We start from the raw sequence: 17795 nt of genomic DNA, 5'->3' as shown, positions 1-17795 counted from the left end.
TCTATTTTTGGCGAAACAGCACACTCAGAAGCCTGTGGTTCCTAGTTTTAAACAAGGATCCTTTAAAAGCACTCTCAGTGCTGGGTAGAAGGCTCAGTGGGTAATGGTGCTTGCCCCATGGCCTGAACCTGATTCCCTGAACCATCGTGGAGAGAACCAGCTTGTGCAAGTTGTTCTCTGGTCTCCACGTGTGTGCTGTGACAGCCCCCACCAAACACACATAGTAAATAATGGATAGCTCTTATCTGTTGAATGTTAAATTCTAGGTGCTGCCTCACTCACTACTCTGTGCTGTCACCATTCCCACGTTACTGATTAAGAGCCTTGGAGCAAGGAGAAATTAAATAGCTTCCAAGGTCTGCATAGCTTATAATGAGTATGACTCCAGAGCCAACCTCTTAAGGTTTGCACTGTTAGAGACAAGGTGATATGAGTTGTAAAGAAGGTGTCTTCTGGTGCTCACCAGCCCCAGTTGCAACTATTCTTCCGTCACTAACCACATGGCCTTTGGCAGATTGCTCTGGGCACCTCAGTTTCTTCATCTGAGAAAACCAGACAAGAACTGCTCTCCTTAGGTCAGAATCAGTTTCTTGTTTTGTAGCAGTGCATGGAGACTTGAACTCAAACCCTTTGTGCATTAGTGTATTAGCCAGGGTTCTCTAGAGAGAATAACAGAATTTACAGAATCAATCTCAATCAATCTGTCTCTCTCCACACACATACACACACACACACACACACACACACACACACACACACAACATATGTTATACACACGTATAAACATACACTTACATATACCTTGGAAATGCAAGACTTTAATAAGTGTTCAGTCCACAAGACTGGATGTCTCAGCTGGTCTTAGTATACACAAGAATCCTGAAGAAGTAGGCACTAATGCCAGCGAAGAAATGGACTTGGTAGCCATTGTGGGAGGAAACAGGCAAAGGAGAGCTTCCATTTTCCATGCCCTTTATATAGGCTTCCAACAGCAGGGGTGGCCCGGCTTAGAGGTGCATCTTCCTACCTCAAAAGATCAGTGGTCTCAATCTTCCTAACGCTGTGACCCTTTAATACAGTCCCTCCTCATGTTGTGGTGACCCCAACCATAAAGTTATTTTTGTTGCTACTTCATAACTGTAATTTTGCTACTGTTATGAATTGTAATGTAAGTGTCTGTGTTTTTCAGTGGTCCCTATGAAAGGTTTGGTTGACCCTACAAGGGCTCTGAGAGCCACTATTCTAGATTAAAGGTGTGTCTTTCCACCAAGAAGATCCTGATTAGAAGTGGATCTTCCCACTTCAAATGATCCAACCTTTTTTTTCTTTTGGTTTTAATTAATTCCAGGTGTGGTCAGTTGACAACCAAGAATAACCATCACACTGAGCCTTGGGTGTACCAGTGTTCAGTCTTGTAAGGGCAAATCTCTGCATCTCCGTTCAGCAGAGGGATGACTCCTGGCCTGAGGCCTAGGGACCATCTGCAGTGCCCTGAGTTTAACATGGACAGTGCCAGCCTAGGCCCGTCCAGCCTCCCACTAACATCGTCACCAGACACTATTGATCTTCCACAACCTGACTGCCCGGACCTGCTTCTCTTGCAGCATTCATGTAGTTCACAGGCAGTTAGGTTTCTCTAGTGGTGGAACTCCAAATCTTGGTGACCTCTTCCTTTTCATCTTACATAGCCACTAAGACCGTCTGTCATCTCTGTCTGGAGAATATGTCTAAGTCTAGCTGAGTGTGATGAATGTGCCTGTAATCCTAACACTTATGGGTGGAAAATCAGGAGGATCAAGAGCTCAAGGCCTAACTGGGCTCTGAGAGAATGAAACAGACAGACAAAAGCCCTGCCTAGAATCCAGTCATTTTCCTGGTATCTTCGGTCAGTCTGCTTGTGTGTGCCTGGATTGCCTGGCTTGTGGTATTCCCTGCGTAGTACCATTGCATCGGCCCAGGCTTCTACAGGCTGTCCTGCCTACATCAACCAGAGACCTTTCTGTCTGAACCACAATGCAGATAAGTTCTGTTCTCATGGTTGCTTGGCAGCTTCCTGTGTCATCTAGAGTAAAGGTCACAATCCTGTCAGTAACCATCAAGGCCCTGGTCACTTATCTGACATCATCTACTTCTTGTCCACCCCCTTCCATGATGTCATCCTCTTTGTGGTAAAGCAGTAGACACCCACTCTTCCCTCAGGTGTTTCACCTCGCTGGGGGCTCTGCCAGACACTCATGCTCCATGCCTACTTTCGTTTCTACTCAGACACCTTCTATATGAAAGGCTTCCTCTAACCACCTAAAACAACTGTATTGTGAGATAGCTCAGTGGGTACAGGTGATTGTTGCCAAACCTGGCGTCCTGAGTTCAACTCCTGGAACCCCACATGAGAAATAGAGAACCAGTTTCTGAAAGTTGCACTGCAGATGGCCCCTGAAGCTGAGACTAGGAAGCAAGAAAATAAACGCTCTTCCTTTTTGACCCCAGAGCACTCCTCTCCTGCGCTGTGCCTTTGGTGGCCGCCACTAGAATGGAAGCCTAAGTGCAGAGCACGGTTTGTTTATTACTGTGTTCCTGGCCTGTAACAGTACCCAATACTCGGGCACTATTGCACGCTTGTGCTTTGGTACCATTGTTAAAGACAATAAATGTTGCTAAGGATTAAGTTGTGGCTCAGCAGGTAAGAACACTTGCTACCTTTGCAGAGGACCCAGGTTCGATTCCCTGCACCTGAGTGGCAGCTCACAATACTAGTTCCAAGGGATCTGGCACTCTTCTGGCTTCTGAATGCACCCAGGACTTACATACATACAACAAAATACTCTGAAACATAAAAATATATGTCTCTTTTGAAAAGAAAAAGAAGGATTACTTGAACATAAGCCTGCAAAACTAAGACAAGTGATCTGATCCCCTGGACAGCTCTGAGTGACTTCTGTGGGAAGGGGCTGTAGCTTTGTGGGAGATAGGGGGTAGGGTGGCCCAAGATTGCATCAGACACCTCATTGTTATGCAGTTGGAAGCTCAGGGGTGGTTTAGTTGTGATTTGGTTTTGACTCATCGTTTACTATGGATTGCTGGAGCTGAAAAGCAGGCTGGATAATGTGTTGAATGTATACATGGGTGGGAGTGTCTTTCCCACTTGGATATAAGCAGGATCCCACAAAGGGTCAGGACTGTGCCGCATGTTCGGGAATCCAGAGTTCGGAGTTGCCTAAGCAGCAGGATTTGAATAGTTTAACCCTCACCCCCATTCTGAGGAGGACCCTGGGGAGCCCGTATGGAGACACTACCAGAAGGAGAATTGACTGGCTGTTGAGCCAGGAGCACTGCATTTGTCTTCTGCTAACTAGCTGTGTGTCTGTGCAGCACTCCCTTGTCATAACATCAATTTTCTCCTAATTGAAATGAGTATTAGATAATATTTCTCCAGTTTACTTGAATAGCAAATTAGTAATGTGAAATCACTTTATAAATGATGAAAGAAATTAGACAAATATTAGTAATTTCATGCTGTGTTTTTTTTGCAGCTTGATTTATAAGGTAATTTAAAAACCATTTAGCCACTGGCTAGAGAGATGGCTCAGAGGTTTAGAGCACTGGGTGCTCCTCCAGAGGACCTGGGTTTGGTTCCCAGAACCCTTATGGAGGTTCACTGCAGTCAGTAGCTCAAGTCTCAAGTGATCCAAAGCTCTTTTCTGACCTCCTTGACCACCAAACACACACATAATATGCAGACATACATGCAGGCAAAACACACGTATAAAGTTAAATTAAACTTGAAATAACAACTACTAGTCACTTTAAGAAACAGTTGATCATGGTGTATCATACCTACAATCCCAGCACTTGGGAGGTGGAGGCAGGATGGTCATAAATTCAAGGACATCTTTGGCTGCCTAGAGAATTGGAAGCCATGCTGGGTTATGTGACATCCTACCTCAGAAGAACTGGGGGTGGAACGGAGGTATTCTAATAATAATATGGGGGGGGGAGGCTGGAGAGATGGCCAAGGTTAAGAGCACTGGCTGTTCTTCCAGAGGTCCTGATTTTAATTTCCAGCAACCACATGGTGGCTCACAACCAGCTATGATGAGATCTGTTGCTTGCTTCTGGTATGCAGCCAAACATGCGGACAGAACACTGTATCCATAATAAATAAATAAATCTTTAAAAAAAGAATACGGAGGGGTTTTGTTTGTAAGTTTGTTTTTGTTTTCTTTTTAATGAACTATCTGCTTAGCCCCTGCTTTGGATGTGTTCGACCTTTCTTAAGTGACACGTACAGACATTTGGAACCTTAAGGACTTGGAAATGAAGTATTTTATTGTGTATTGTGCTGCTATAATTTTTACTTATTTTATTTTTTTACATTATGATTCTTTTTCTTTCACAGGATACAAATCACTCACTTTATCTGAGTGAGTTGGGCCTTCTGTCCACGGATTCTGAACTGCAAGAAAATTCCAGTGCAGTAAGTAGGAGGGGGCGCTAGAGGAATTCCTGTGGAAATGGAGGAAGGCCAGGCTGAAGCCTCCTAGATCTGGTTGTGTTCGGTTGCTACTCTGGAAATGCCTTTGGCCTAGATCATTCCTTGGCCTTTTGATCCCAGAAGATTTCTTATTTTAATAACTTAGGCAAATATTCACTGAATAATGTTCCGGCAGCCACTGTGCAGCCTCCGATGCAATTAGGAAGGTGTGGCTTGGCCTCAAGGAACTTGAGGTCTAGTTAGACGTCAGAATTGGAGTTCCTGGACTTGTGTCACCTGCCTTAGGCTGCTTCCTCCTTCGAGCTCACCTTAGTGGGCTGGCTACGCAGGCCTCCACTCGGGGACAAGCCCACTCATCTTTGTCACTGTGGTTCCACAGTGCACTAGCAGACCACTACGTGGGGTCTGAGCGTATGCAGTCCAGCTGATACTATGTTTCTCTATACTGATTTTGAGGTTTATGCTCACATTAGATTTCCTCTCGCTCTTCATAATGAATAATGTAATTTAATGTGTTTAAACACAGGCTGAATGACTTAGAAATTTTGTGGGGAAATGCTTCCTTTTCTCAATTGTCTTGTATTTTGAGACAGTCCCACTCAATGTAGTCTAGGCTAGTCTCAAACTTAGGACAGTCTAGGCAAGCTGTTTCTTCAGCCGTCCAGATGTGGGACCACTGGGGTGAGCCAGCATGCTGAACCAAAATAACCTTTTCTCTATGGTGTGGGAGTTGATACCATAAGTGGTCGCTCCTGTGAGAATGTAGGTTCTTACCTGGATGTCACGGCGCACCTCGAGTGCCATGGGGGTGACTGAGGCAGGAGATCACTGGAGCCTAGCAGTTGGAAACATTCTGAGAGCAGTGAGACCTGTCTCTAAACAAGAAATATACATTAAAGTGTATGCTTTTGTGCTCTCCGTAAAACCACACAGTCAGCATAGCTACAGTGATATTAAAAAGTGTACTTGGGCACTGGAGATTTAGACAAGTGCAGTGCCCTGAGTTCCACCTCATTTCGTGTGTGTGTGTGTGTGTGTGTGTGTGTGTGTGTTGTGCTGGGAACTTTCATGTAGGGCCTCAATGCATGCTAGGCAAGTATTCTACCCCTGATCTAAATCCTCATCCCAGATAGAAAATTTTCATAGCTAGCATTTGCTCATGGACATAAATGACTATGTTTATGTAAATAGGAAGTCTTGGTGGAGAAGTACAAACTATATAAAAATGAAACCCAGGTATGGGGGTACATGCCTCTAATCCAGTCCTTTGGAAGCTGAGCCAGTAATTTGTGGTCAGCCTATACTATGTAAGTGAACCTCCCAATAAATAAAACAATCCAAGTCAAGCTTGATATATGGGCATTAAAGTGATTACCTGTAATCTTAACACGTGTGAGGTACAGGCAGCAAGATTGTAGATTCAAGGAGCTATGCTATAAAAACACAGTTCATTTAGAACTGAAAATTAAGACAGATAATTTAAAACCAGGGGCTGTCAAGATAGTTCAGTGGAGAAAGTGCTTGCCACTCGGGCCTGGTGAGCTAAGTTCAGTCTCTGGAGTCTCCAGGCCACAGAGAATTAGCCTTACGGGGTTGTCCTCCACTCTCCATAGTATGCCGTGCTCCTGTGCATGTGTGCACTTGAAGGAACATAAAGAAACCACATGGAAAGATTCGTAGGTCAGATGTAACAGCAAAAAAACCAGAAGATAATCATTGTTAAGTTGGAGATAGCTTAGTCTGGAATAACAAAGATGAAAAACATTGAATATTCCATATGATTGTCATTCATATTACAGAACAAATTTTCTAAAGTTTATACTCCAGATGTCTTAGGAAGCCCTCTGAATTACCTAACCTAAAACTTCTGGGTAGAGTATCCCTCTAACATTTATTTAGTCCATGTGTGTGTAATAATGTTGACTTGTGTGTACAAATACATATCACAGCACATACAGAGAGCAGAAGACAACTTTTGGGTTCTGAGGATTGAACTAAGGACATCAGACTGGTAAGGGCAGTCTCGTTTACCCATAGAGCCATCTGGAAGCCCAACATTTAACTGTATTACGTAGCTACGAAGTCCGTGCTGGCCAGAACTATGACAAAGACTTGGAAGCTTTGGGAAGCTCTGAGGCCACCAGGGAAGACACTGATAAATGGGAACCATTAAGACATTTGTGAAAAGTGAAGCCATCTCCAGCATAGTTACCTGTGGCAAGAGAGGAATCATATCCCCCAGTCTAACTATTATGCTCCTAGTACCCTGTGTGTAGCCCAGCTTTGGAAAAAGTTTTTTCAATCTGTCAAACCAAGATCACAGTTCCTTAAAACAGTTGGACTAATGTGATATTTCTTAATAATTGGGGCGTGGTGTGATCAAATGGTAAATTGTATGACATTATCATCTTGAGGGTGTCTGAGTGCATGTGTCCTAGAAAGGAACTTGTCTGCTCCGGCCTTTGGAGAAGGGGCTGGACCGAGGGCGACCTCCAGGCCTGCTGCTGAGCTCTGACGTCACCTGGTCCTGGACAGCTCCTGCTGTTTTTCCTGCTCTGAGCCAGAGCTCAGCCTGTCCTCACCTCTCTCTGCTTTGGAGAGTCATTCCCACTAATTCTCCAGGAGTTTTGCTCTGAAGCCTGATGGGGGCTTCAGTACCCACCCTTCCCTCTCTCTGGCTCTTCCTCTCCCTGCCTCCCTCTTTCTTGTTCTGTGATTTGGAACCTTCATCGAGGAGCGCTGTGCATGCACAGAGGGGCACAGCCATACCTAAGCTGCCCGATGAGTCATCGCACCGTGGCTCTGGCACAGATGGAGGAAGTTCTCATGGCTTGGTCTTGACGCTTGCTTCTGTTTGTCTTTCTCTCAAAACACTCGGCTTGAGACATTAATTGTAGCTGAGCGGTGATCGTGGCACACACCTTTAATCCCAACACTTGGGAGGCGAAGGCAAGCAGATCTCTGAGTTCCTGGACAGCCAGAGCTATTATATAAAGAAACTCTGTCTCGAAAAGCCAAAGAGAGAGAAAAGAAAAGAAATAAAAAGAATTAATTGTAGCCCTGTGTGGTGTTGCACACCTGTAATCCCAACTCTTTGAAGGTAGAGGCAGGAGAATTGCTATAAGTTTGAAGTTGATTTATATAGTGACCAGCTGGAGCTGCACAGTGAAGGCCTCTCTAAAAATAAGTATAGAAAAAAACTAAAACATTAGGTTTCATAACCAATATTTCTATTCCTTCCTGTTTTTGTATGTGTGATGTGTACATATCTGTATACAGATGAGGTCAAAGGGCGATGTCAGGCATCTTGCTCTGGAACTAGAGCTGATGGGATTCTCTTGTCTTGGCCTCCATCAACACTGGAATTATATGTGCTCAGGTCCTTCCTTCCTTCCTTCCTTCCTTTCTTCCTTCCTTTTTCTTTTCTTTTCTTTTCTTTTCTTTTTTTTTTTGGTGTATTGCAAGGTCGTGTGTGTGTGTGTGTGTGTGTGTGTGTGTGTGTGTGTGTGAGACCCCGCGCGCTAGGGACTTCAACTCAAGTCCTCATGCTTGATAGTAATGGCGCCTTCTCCCCAGCTCGTCACCAACATTTCCAAGACATCACCAGAATAAAAGATGGGGTGCTGGGGATGTGGAATAGTGAGCGAAGTGGATTTCCAGACCTGTGTTTGGATCTCTCGCCTACATAAAAGTCATACTTGGCAGTGCACACCTGTAAGCCCCAGTCTAGGCAAATGGGCAAGCTCTATGTCTGGTGAACTGCCTGAAAATGAATAAAAGTAAAGCATGGTAAAGTTCAGTCAACTTCAGCCTCTGCTCTCTACACACACTCATTCTGAGGACACTGTCTGTATACATCCGAAAGGGTTCCGTAGACTTGTGTCTGCTATACGTCTAGATAGGCATGCGAAGTGTATATGTGTGTATGTGATAAATAGAATTGTTCTCTCTCTCTCTCTCTCTCTCTCTCTCTCTCTCTCTCTCTCTCTCTGTGTGTGTGTGTGTGTGTGTGTGTGTGTGTGTTTGACTTTTCAGCAGAATCTGAAAGTCACAGCAGCCTTGGCCTGAGTCCTAACTCAGCTGGGCAGGGAACCCGAGTTGCTGCACAGGCTGCCGCCCGCTCCCCATACTGCCAGTCAGTGACTATGCTTCCCCCTTATTCTTTTTGGTTGGTGGGTTGGCTTTGTTTTAGCTTTGAACTCACAGAGACCCTCTTGTCTCTGCTTCCCAATGCTGGCAGGGATTAAAGGCCGCTACCACCACACCCAACCCCTCACTGGTTTTTGCAGCAGAGGGAATCAGACCAGCTTTAACAGACCTGCTCATCTTCAGCCGCCAGTACTCTGTGGTTATAGGCAAGAGCCACCATGTCCAGGTGGATTGCTTTCAGTTACTTTTATTTGCAGTTAACATAAAATCTGTGTTTTAACCCTGACTTAAACTGTGGGGGTCCCTGGTAACTGTTCCAGGATGCGTTTGACTGAAGTCTTTAAACAACTCGGATGCATCTGCTGCAGACTGCCATAGCTTTCCAGTCCCTACCCTGCTGCCACCCTGTTTTCCCAGACTTTGTGGGCTGATGCCTTGGCCATGCAGGACTCTGAGACGGAAATGGACAGTGGACAGGAGAATTATAGCTTCTTTTCATTTTGTTAAGTTTTGTGTGTATGGGCGAGATAGGTGCAGATACCCATGGAGGTCAGCGGCATTGGATTTCTCTGGAGTTTGAGTTCCAGGTGTTTGTGAGACATGGGTACTGGGAACTGCGATCTTCAAGGGCAATGTGTGCTCTTAACCACTGAGCCACCTCTGCAGCTCCGCCTTTTCATTTTTAAATGCCCTTGACTTCTGGCTTTTGTTAAGTATAGGGCTTTCACTGTTTTTTGTCACTGAGGTTCTTAGGTTGCTTTGATTTCTTACTGTGGTACATATTAGAATGTCATAGATACTATGTAATGACCTTGAAAGATAGGATGTCACTGCTACAGAAGAGGTGGGAACTGCAGGGAATTGTTTCAGTCTGTTTTCTATTGCTGATAACACAATACCACATACTAAGTTTTACAGAAAGATATTTACTTTAGCTCGTGATTCTGGAAGCCCAGAGTTGATGGGTCAGATGTGTGTATGTGTTCCTGCGTGTGTAGGTGTGCATTCGTGATGGATAGGATGTGTGTATGTGCTCCTGTGTGTGCAGGTGTGCAGGCGTGATGGGCAGGATGTGTGTGTGCTCCTGTGTGTGCAGGTGTGCAGGCGTGATGGGCAGGATGTGTGTGTGCTCCTGTGTGTGCAGGTGTGCAGGCGTGATGGACAGGATGTGTGTGTGCTCCTGTGTGTGCAGGTGTGCAGGCATGATGGGCAGGATGTGTGTGTGCTCCTGTGTGTGCAGGTGTGCAGGCATGATGGGCAGGATGTGTGTGTGCTCCTGTGTGTGCAGGTGTGCAGTTGAGCTCATGCTGGTAGAGACCAGAGGTCGTCATCAATTGTCTTCTTCTGTCTCTCTCCACTTTAGTTTTTGGGACAGGATCTCTTCCTGACCCTGGAGCTCAGCGTTGTGGCTAGATTGGCTGGTTAGCAAGCCCCAGGGATCCCCCTGACTCTGCCTCCCCAGTGCTGGGATCACAGACATGCACCACTGTATGTGCCTTTTGTTATTGTCATGCTTATATTTATTCATTTATTGTGTGGAGGTGTGGGTGCTAGACATCCAAACTCAGATCTTCAGCTTGCATGGCAAATACATTGAATCCTTACCCCCTTCCTTTATTTTGGGGGACAGGATACTCCACATGTAGCCCAGGTTGAACTGGGCCTTGGAGTTTCTAGCTGCTTGTCTTAGACACTTGTATACTGGGATAAAAGATGTGTGCCATATCTGGCTTTAGTAGTAGCCTTTTTGACAGGAAGATTGAGTGTGTATATCCTGCTCTCTTCTCTTTCTTTTTTGTTTTTTTAGACAGGCTATCTTGTAACTCATTATATAGACCAGGCTAGCCTGTAACTGACAAAGATCCCCCTCTGATTCCCAGTTGCTTGGATTAAAGGCTTGTGCTGTCAGGCCTGACCTCTTCCTCTTTTGTGAAGCCCGTAGCACTGAGTGTTAGACCTCATTGCGGTGATCTTATCTGATCCCCACTTCCTAAGCTTTATGGGGATTAAGCCCTAGCATGAGTTTCTCTTTTTAAAAATGAAATCATTTTGGCTCAATTAACATGAGTTTCCATGTGGCAAATTATAGCGGTAATAGTCAGATTACAATCTCATTTGTATGTAGAATTTGGTCTTTTAAAACAGGGTTTATACGATTTAGATTTATTTTTATGTACATGAGTGTTTTGCTTGCACACTACATGACTATTGCCCGTGGAAGCCAGAAAAGGGTATTGAAACCCCTGGAACTAGAGTTATAGATGGTTGTTAGCATCATGTGGGTCCAGGGTGCACCTCACCCCCAAGCCCTGGCCCATCCCCAAGCCCCTTCCACTTAAACATGATAGAGTAAATATTGCAGGCTTTGCGGAGCCCATAGTTTCTGTCACAGCTACTTGCCTCTGCTAATGCATGATGCAAGCAGCATCCCTGAACGTGTGCCTGCATTCTGGTGAATCTTTGTACGAGAAGAACTGGTCATTGACTTGCAATTCAGAGCTGCTAATTCCTCATGGCTCAGTTTCAGGGAAATACACATCCCTTTGCAGGAGATGGAGATGATGCTGGCTATGATGGTCCACACCTGTGATCCTGGTCCTCTAAGACTGAGGCAGGAGGATCAGTTCAGGACCAGCTTGAACAATTTAATGAGACTCTGTCTCAAAATAAAAAAAAAAAAATGAGTACTGGGGATGAAGCTTGGAAGTGGAATTCTTGCCCAAGGTGTGCAGGGCCCTGGGTTCAGTCTCCAGTACCTACAGAAGGGAGAAAGGAAGAGGAGTCCTATCAGAGGGTCGTCCCCCTGCTTTTTGTGGATGTTTGTCAAGGGGAGACTCCCTCAGGATGATGCATCTTACCTTTCTCCCTTTCAGACACAGGACCAGGACCTCAGCACAATTTCACCAGCAATCATCTTTGAATCAATGTTCCAGAACTCAGATGACCCTGCAGTTCAGGATGACCCTCTGCAGACAGGTATGCTTTCACCTTCGCCCTTAATCAACTCCCCGGGATGCATAGGGAAGGTCTCTTTTTCAGTTTCTTGTTGGATTTCTGTGGACATTTTTCCTTCTAGTGTACTGCTCTGTTCATGAGTGAGTGGGACCCGCACATGAGGTTTCTGATGTGTAGGTAACACCGCTGGAATGGAATGTCTATACAATACAGCTTACTAGGACCAGATGTCTTCTGACTAATCATGCCAGAAGGCTTGCCTCTTCTCTTTGCAGAAGAACCACGGGGTACTTTTGTTCTAGTTACATTTACTTAATCTTTATAAAGTGTGCTTGATCAGGAAGCCAGGCCAGCTAGCCGTGAAGTGATTGGCCCGTAAAGACTGTGTTTGTGGTGTCTATGAAGCTTGGGGCGTGGATACATGTTTCTTCTTCTTTTCCTTGCCAGCTGCCTTGATCGAAAGTTTTAATGGTGATGCAGAGTCAGTCAGTGACGTCCCACCACCTGCAGGAAACTCAGCATCTCTATCTCTTCCGCTTGTACTGCAGCCTGGCATCTCTGAGCCACCCCAGCCTTTGCTGCCAGCCTCAGCTCCGTCCGTTCCTCCACCTGCTCCCTCCCTAGGACCTGGTTCCCAGCCGGCTGCATTTGGCAGCCCCCCTGCTCTTTTGCAACCTCCAGAAGTGCCTGTTCCCCATAGCACACAGTTTGCTGCTAATCATCAAGAGTTTCTTCCGCACCCCCAGGCGCCACCCCAGACCATCGTACCAGGACTTTCTGTTGTTGCTGGGGCTCCTGCATCAGCCGCAGCAGTGGCATCAGCTGTGGCAGCACCAGCCCCACCACAAAGTACTACTGAGCCCCTGCCTGCTATGGTCCGGACTCTGCCCCTGGGTGCCAACTCTGTCCTAACTAATAATCCTACCATAACCATCACCCCAACTTCCAACACGGCAATTCTGCAGTCCAGCCTAGTCATGGGAGAGCAGAACTTACAGTGGATATTGAATGGTGCCACCAGTTCACCACAAAACCAAGAACAAATTGTAAGTATCACCCATACGCACACCCAGTGGGATGAAGTGTGTGTAGCAGACACGTCCCTTCCTTCCTTCCTTTCTTTCTTTTCTCTAGTAGTAATGGGGATTGAACCCTCACACATGCAAGGCAAGTGCTCTACCATGAGTGGATCCTCAGCCTTCAGTCTTTTATTTCAAAGGGGAAATGGCTAGCTTGTCTGTCTTGAAACATGTATCCACGTAGCTATTCCCCCCAGTAAAGTGTTGCAGATCCTGGGGAATGGATCAGTATATAAGATAAAGATGAAGAAAAATAATTTCAAAGCTGACCTAGTGACGACATCTGAATAAATATTCCCTCTAAAGCTAATCACGTCATCTAGTGCCACACAGGCACACCCGGCCCGTGGCCTATGGGCTGCATGTGTCCCAGGATGGCAGTGAATTTGGCTCAGCATTAGCCAAAATTACAGGCTTATCATCACCCTGTAACGTCAAAAGATTGGACTCTTCTGTGAAAGGAAGCAGACCCCAAAGGCCCAGGAAGTGTCTGGGAAGCAGATCTATTTATTTTCTTCTTTTCTTTTTGCAATACAAGGAATCAGACTCATTGCCATACACATGCTGGGCTAATGCTCCACTACCAAGCACACCCCAGGCCCCAGGGTACTTTTCTAAGAATGCATTTGGTCTTGACTCTGGAAGTCACTTGACCACCATGTCAGTGTGCTTTGAGAGCCTAGTATTTGCCAGATTCTGTGCAGGAGGATACAGAGAAATGAAAGGCATGATTTATTTAAGATGTGCATTCAAGTAAAGAGACTAAAATATTAATATCACCACCAGGCAAAGAGCCCAATAACACCAGCAGTGAAGCAAAGCAGAACAAAGCCCTTTGGTTGAGCTCTCACTGTGTGTGAAAGGAGTAACCGTGCACTCTGTTAGGGTACTTGTTTCTGTTGAGGGGGGGCACATGTGTGCCCTGGCACGTGTGGAGCTCAGAGGACAACTTGTGGGAGATAGTTCTTGGTGGCAGGTGTTTCTACCTACTAAGGTTTTTTGTTTATTTGTTTTTGGATAGGGACGCTCCACAGAGCCCTAGCTATCCAGGAACTCACTCTGTAGACTAGGCTGGTGTTGAACCCACAGAGCTCTGCCTGCCTCTACCTCCTGAGTGCTGGGATTAAAGGCCTGGGCCACCAAACCAGGATCCACTAAACTCTCTTGCAGCCCTCTTTTAGTCTTTCCCAGTTTAATTTTTAGTTTTTGTGTATGAATGTGTTGTCTGTACGTCTGTCTACCTCGTGCTAGCCTGGTGCCCTCAGAAGCCGTAATAGAGTGACCAGCCCATACAAGGCAAGGTGGAGCCTGTCCCCAGAACTGTGCTACCTCTGGAGCGTTCAGACACTCAGAGGTTTGCATGGTCACACAGGTCAAGTGGGCCTTGAGCCATGGCTAGGAATTGGGTGGGAAGTGGGAGGAACTACAGAGGGAAATTTGTGCATGGGTTTAAACAAGCTGGAGAGTGAGTTTAGAAATGGCATGGCGACACCTGTGATGAGCTGATCAGGGTCACTGGAATGGCTTTCCAGTGTTGTCTCCCATCTGCCGGCCTAGAGTCTGCACTGTTTTTCTGGATCTGCCCTGGGGAGCTGTTAAAGCAAATGTCATTCTTTTCCCATGTGAATCGTTTACATATATTTCACTATGGGCCTCATACCTATAACCCCTTTGCTCAGGAGGTATAGGCAAGAGAACTAAGTTTAAGGCCAACCTGGACTATAAAGCCAGATCCTGTGTCTCCACCCTCCTCAAATAAAAAGTAAAGAAAAAAGGGGTATTGGGGGAGGACCGGACACTTGTGTCTCCCATTTTTTTTTTTTTTACCCCCTGTGCTGGGCCTAGACTGTGCCCGTGCCCTGCTCCTGGGCCACATTCCTCTGCCGGCCATCATTCTGTCTCATAGTTCTGTTTATATCTTAGCTAGAAGTCAGGTTCTTCCCAGACTCCTAGTGAAGCACGAATGGTGTGTCTTAAAGTACGATTAAAACAAAGCCCCTTTAAGACAAGAATACAAAAATACTTTTGAAAATTGTTTTTATTTGTGGGGGTATTTTGCTTGCATTTACTTGTGTGTACCACTTGTGTGCAGTGCCTATGGAGGCCAGAAGAGGGCACCTGGAACTAGAGATAGAGACTGCCGGGTAGATGCCACTGTGTGCTACTATGTAGGTGCTGGGAATTGAACTCTGGTCTCTGGAAGAGCAACCAGTGCTCTCAAATGCTGAGCTCCAACCTCCAGCAACCCTTAATATATTAGGAAGTAAAGTGAGATTCTAGTACAGGATTTTTTGTTTTATTTTTTGAGATGAGGAATATTACATTAGATCTGGTCTCAAACTCACTATGAACCGAGACTGGCCTTGAACTCTTGACAGTCTAGCTTTAGCCCACTGAGTGCTGTGTGCCTCTGCAGTTTGTGGTCTTTCTAGGAACACCACAAAAGCTGATGTGAACTGACTGCTCTGAGCTGAGTGCTCTCGTGTACCACCCCATTCATCTTCAGCAGCCTTTGAGAGGCTCTTCAGTTAGCTTCCCAGCCTTTATAGGAAACCGGGGCTCTAATGACTCAAATCATGTGGCTACAGTCTCAGCATGGGAGGTAGAGGCAGGTGGATTGCAGATTTGTGGCCAGCTCAGGCTACACAGTGAGAACTTGTTTCATAAGACAAAACAAAAACAAATGAAAAAGTCCATTCATTTGCCCGGACATGAATCTGGTTTAGCCAAGTCCAAGACCCACAGCAGAACTCTCCTGAGCCTTTGGAGTCCTATGTGTTTATTATAGATAACCTTAACCTGCCCTGGGTGGTCAGCCTAGAGCCTGAGGGCTCAAAAGGAACTTTCCAGCTTTCACAAGAGAATTGGGATGGGCAAAGCTAGCCCAGAACTTCCTCTAAGAAGGCCATCACTTGAGAAAAACAACCTCAGAGGAGTCTTTGGACAAATACAATCCACTGGACTAGGCAGCTGGGAGACAGCCAAGTAATGGGGACAAAGCTGGCTCTAATGCCAGCATGGAATGTCAAACAGCGCAGTGACCTCATCTCAGTGCACAAACAAAACACCCTTCAGTACAGACATGCCTCAACACTGAGGGTTTTCTATCTTCCTGGGGGACCACTGCAACTGGGGAGGCTTGGGAGCCTTGGATGGCCGCATATTGGAGTGGCCATAGTGTGATTTTGTTGTGTTGTGTTGTGTTTTCCTCAGCAGCAAGCATCGAAAGTCGAGCAGGTGTATTTCACCACCGCGGTGCCAGTAGCCAGTAGCACAGGTATGTCATTCCATAGCGGTAAAGCCACGTTCTATGGGCTCTTTGTCCTTGCTTCAGCTTTTAAGGGTTTTTAAATCATGAAACAGCCTTAATTAAGTTGACATTCCATTGTTTACTGAGAAGACATGTTCTCATGGTGACCAGAAGCCAGTGTGCTGCTGGTGAAAATGTGGGCTCCATTCCATTTACCCAGTCCAAGTGCTTTCCCTGCGATGGAGCTTGTAAGTGGAACCAGGGGAGAACGGCTAAATCACAGCTAGTGCTAAAGAGGGCAGGTGTTAATTCACGGGGCTCTTTTTTAATTACAGTAAGCAGCAGCAGCTGCAGCATCTGGGTCAGGGACTTAGCAGAGCTGAAAGGTCTTTCATTTGAGTGCAGTTTCCTTTTTCTCTTTTGCTGGTACTGAGGCCTGAACCCAGCAGCTTGTGCCTGCTAGTCAAACTTTGTACTGCTGGGCTGTGTCCCTCAGCTAGAGCTTTCATGTGGAACTTTTCATGTTTTAAACCCAGAATCAGGCATGGTGGTGCATGTCTGTCCTGCCAGCACTGTGGGGCTAAGGCAGGAGGATTGAGAGAATTCAGCTCCAGGTTAGCCTGGGCTGTGTAGTGAATTCTAGTCCACTCTGGTAAAAATCCTGCTGTGGCAGGTGCACTGACATAGTTAAGGGGGTGAAATAAGGGTAAAAGGAAGGAAAGATAAAAATTGGGACCTAACCGGGCCTTGGTGGCACACATCTTTAATCCCAGCACTCAGGAGGCAGAGACAGGTGGATCTCTGTGAGTTTGAGGCCAGCCAGGGCTACAAAGAGAAACCGTTTCAAAACCAAAAACATTGGGGCCCAAAGAGATTCATTGACTCCCCCAGGATTGTAGTGAACTTACAAGAGAGATCTCTGAGCACCTTGTTCCCACTCTATGTCCTCTTAATAGCCTTCAGATCTGTTGTACACAGAACCTGGCTAAGTACAGAGCCTATGTGTGCATAATACACATGAAAGTGAATCGAGAATGGATATAGAGCATATGCGTGCACAATTCACATGAGCCAGGTGCTGGTGGCGCACACCTTTAATCCCAGCACTCGGGAAACAGAGACAGGAGGATCCCTGAGTTCAAGGCCAACCTGGTCTACAGGGTGAGTTCCAGGACAGGCTCCAAAGCTACAGAGAAATCCTATCTCGAAAAACCAAAACAAACAAAAAAATATACATGACCGTGAACTGAGAATGGATACAGAGCACATGTGTGCATAATACACATGAACGTGAACTGAGAACAGATGTGAATGTGTACACATGCCAGGCTGGCTGTGGAAGAAAGCAGTTGACATCTCCCATATGTCAAACATGGTCCTAAGGAGCTGAGCAGGTCCTGTGCAGTGTGGAGAGGGGTGCAGAAGGCAAACAGCAATGCTGTTCGTTTGCCTGGTGTTCAGCACTGGCTGTCGCAGATCTGTCGTCTGCACAGCTTGCAGGGAACACCACCTGGGGCAGGAAGAAAGCAGAGTCAGTTGGACCTTGAAAGATGAGAATAATTCTTCCAAAGAACAGCACTGTCTGCCCTGCCAGTTTAGGCAAAGGGACGAGCCCAGAGTATGCCGACAAGAAGAGACGCATTTGCTATGGCTTACACAGATGGGCACCAGAGAGAGACAGGGTGCATTCTAGATTGTGTGGGTGGCTCTTCTAAGAAGGGAGCATCATAAAGGGATGGGGGAGCACCTGGCAGGCTTTTTCCCTGAGGAAGAACCTGGTCCAATTTAAAGCATAGCAAAACCCAAAGTGTGGCATCTTGCCTGCCTATCCTTCCTGGTCTCGGTAGCATTCAGTTCTTCCCAGTCCATA

General features: G+C 46.1%; 1 protein-coding gene across 2 annotated transcripts in view; it reads left to right on the top strand.

Moving 5' to 3' along the window:
• Mtf1 (metal regulatory transcription factor 1) overlaps positions 1-17795 on the top strand; it is a 47469-nt gene that overhangs the window by 24718 nt on the left and 4956 nt on the right. The window contains exons 7-10 of one of the 2 annotated variants that reach the window (XM_048434466.3): positions 4397-4474; positions 11515-11617; positions 12044-12642; positions 15892-15952. In XM_048434466.3, coding sequence (XP_048290423.1) covers positions 4397-4474; positions 11515-11617; positions 12044-12642; positions 15892-15952 — 841 coding nt within the window. Of the gene's footprint in view, positions 1-4396; positions 4475-11514; positions 11618-12043; positions 12643-15888; positions 15953-17795 lie in introns of both variants that reach the window. The other variant, XM_048434465.3, reaches the window with a different exon arrangement.

Source organism: Myodes glareolus, chromosome 3, assembly GCF_982192425.1.
Source record: "Myodes glareolus chromosome 3, mMyoGla1.1, whole genome shotgun sequence".
NCBI lineage: Eukaryota > Metazoa > Chordata > Mammalia > Rodentia > Cricetidae > Myodes > Myodes glareolus.
Note: the sequence above shows the minus strand (reverse complement) of the source record. Positions and strands in the feature narration are given on the sequence as shown.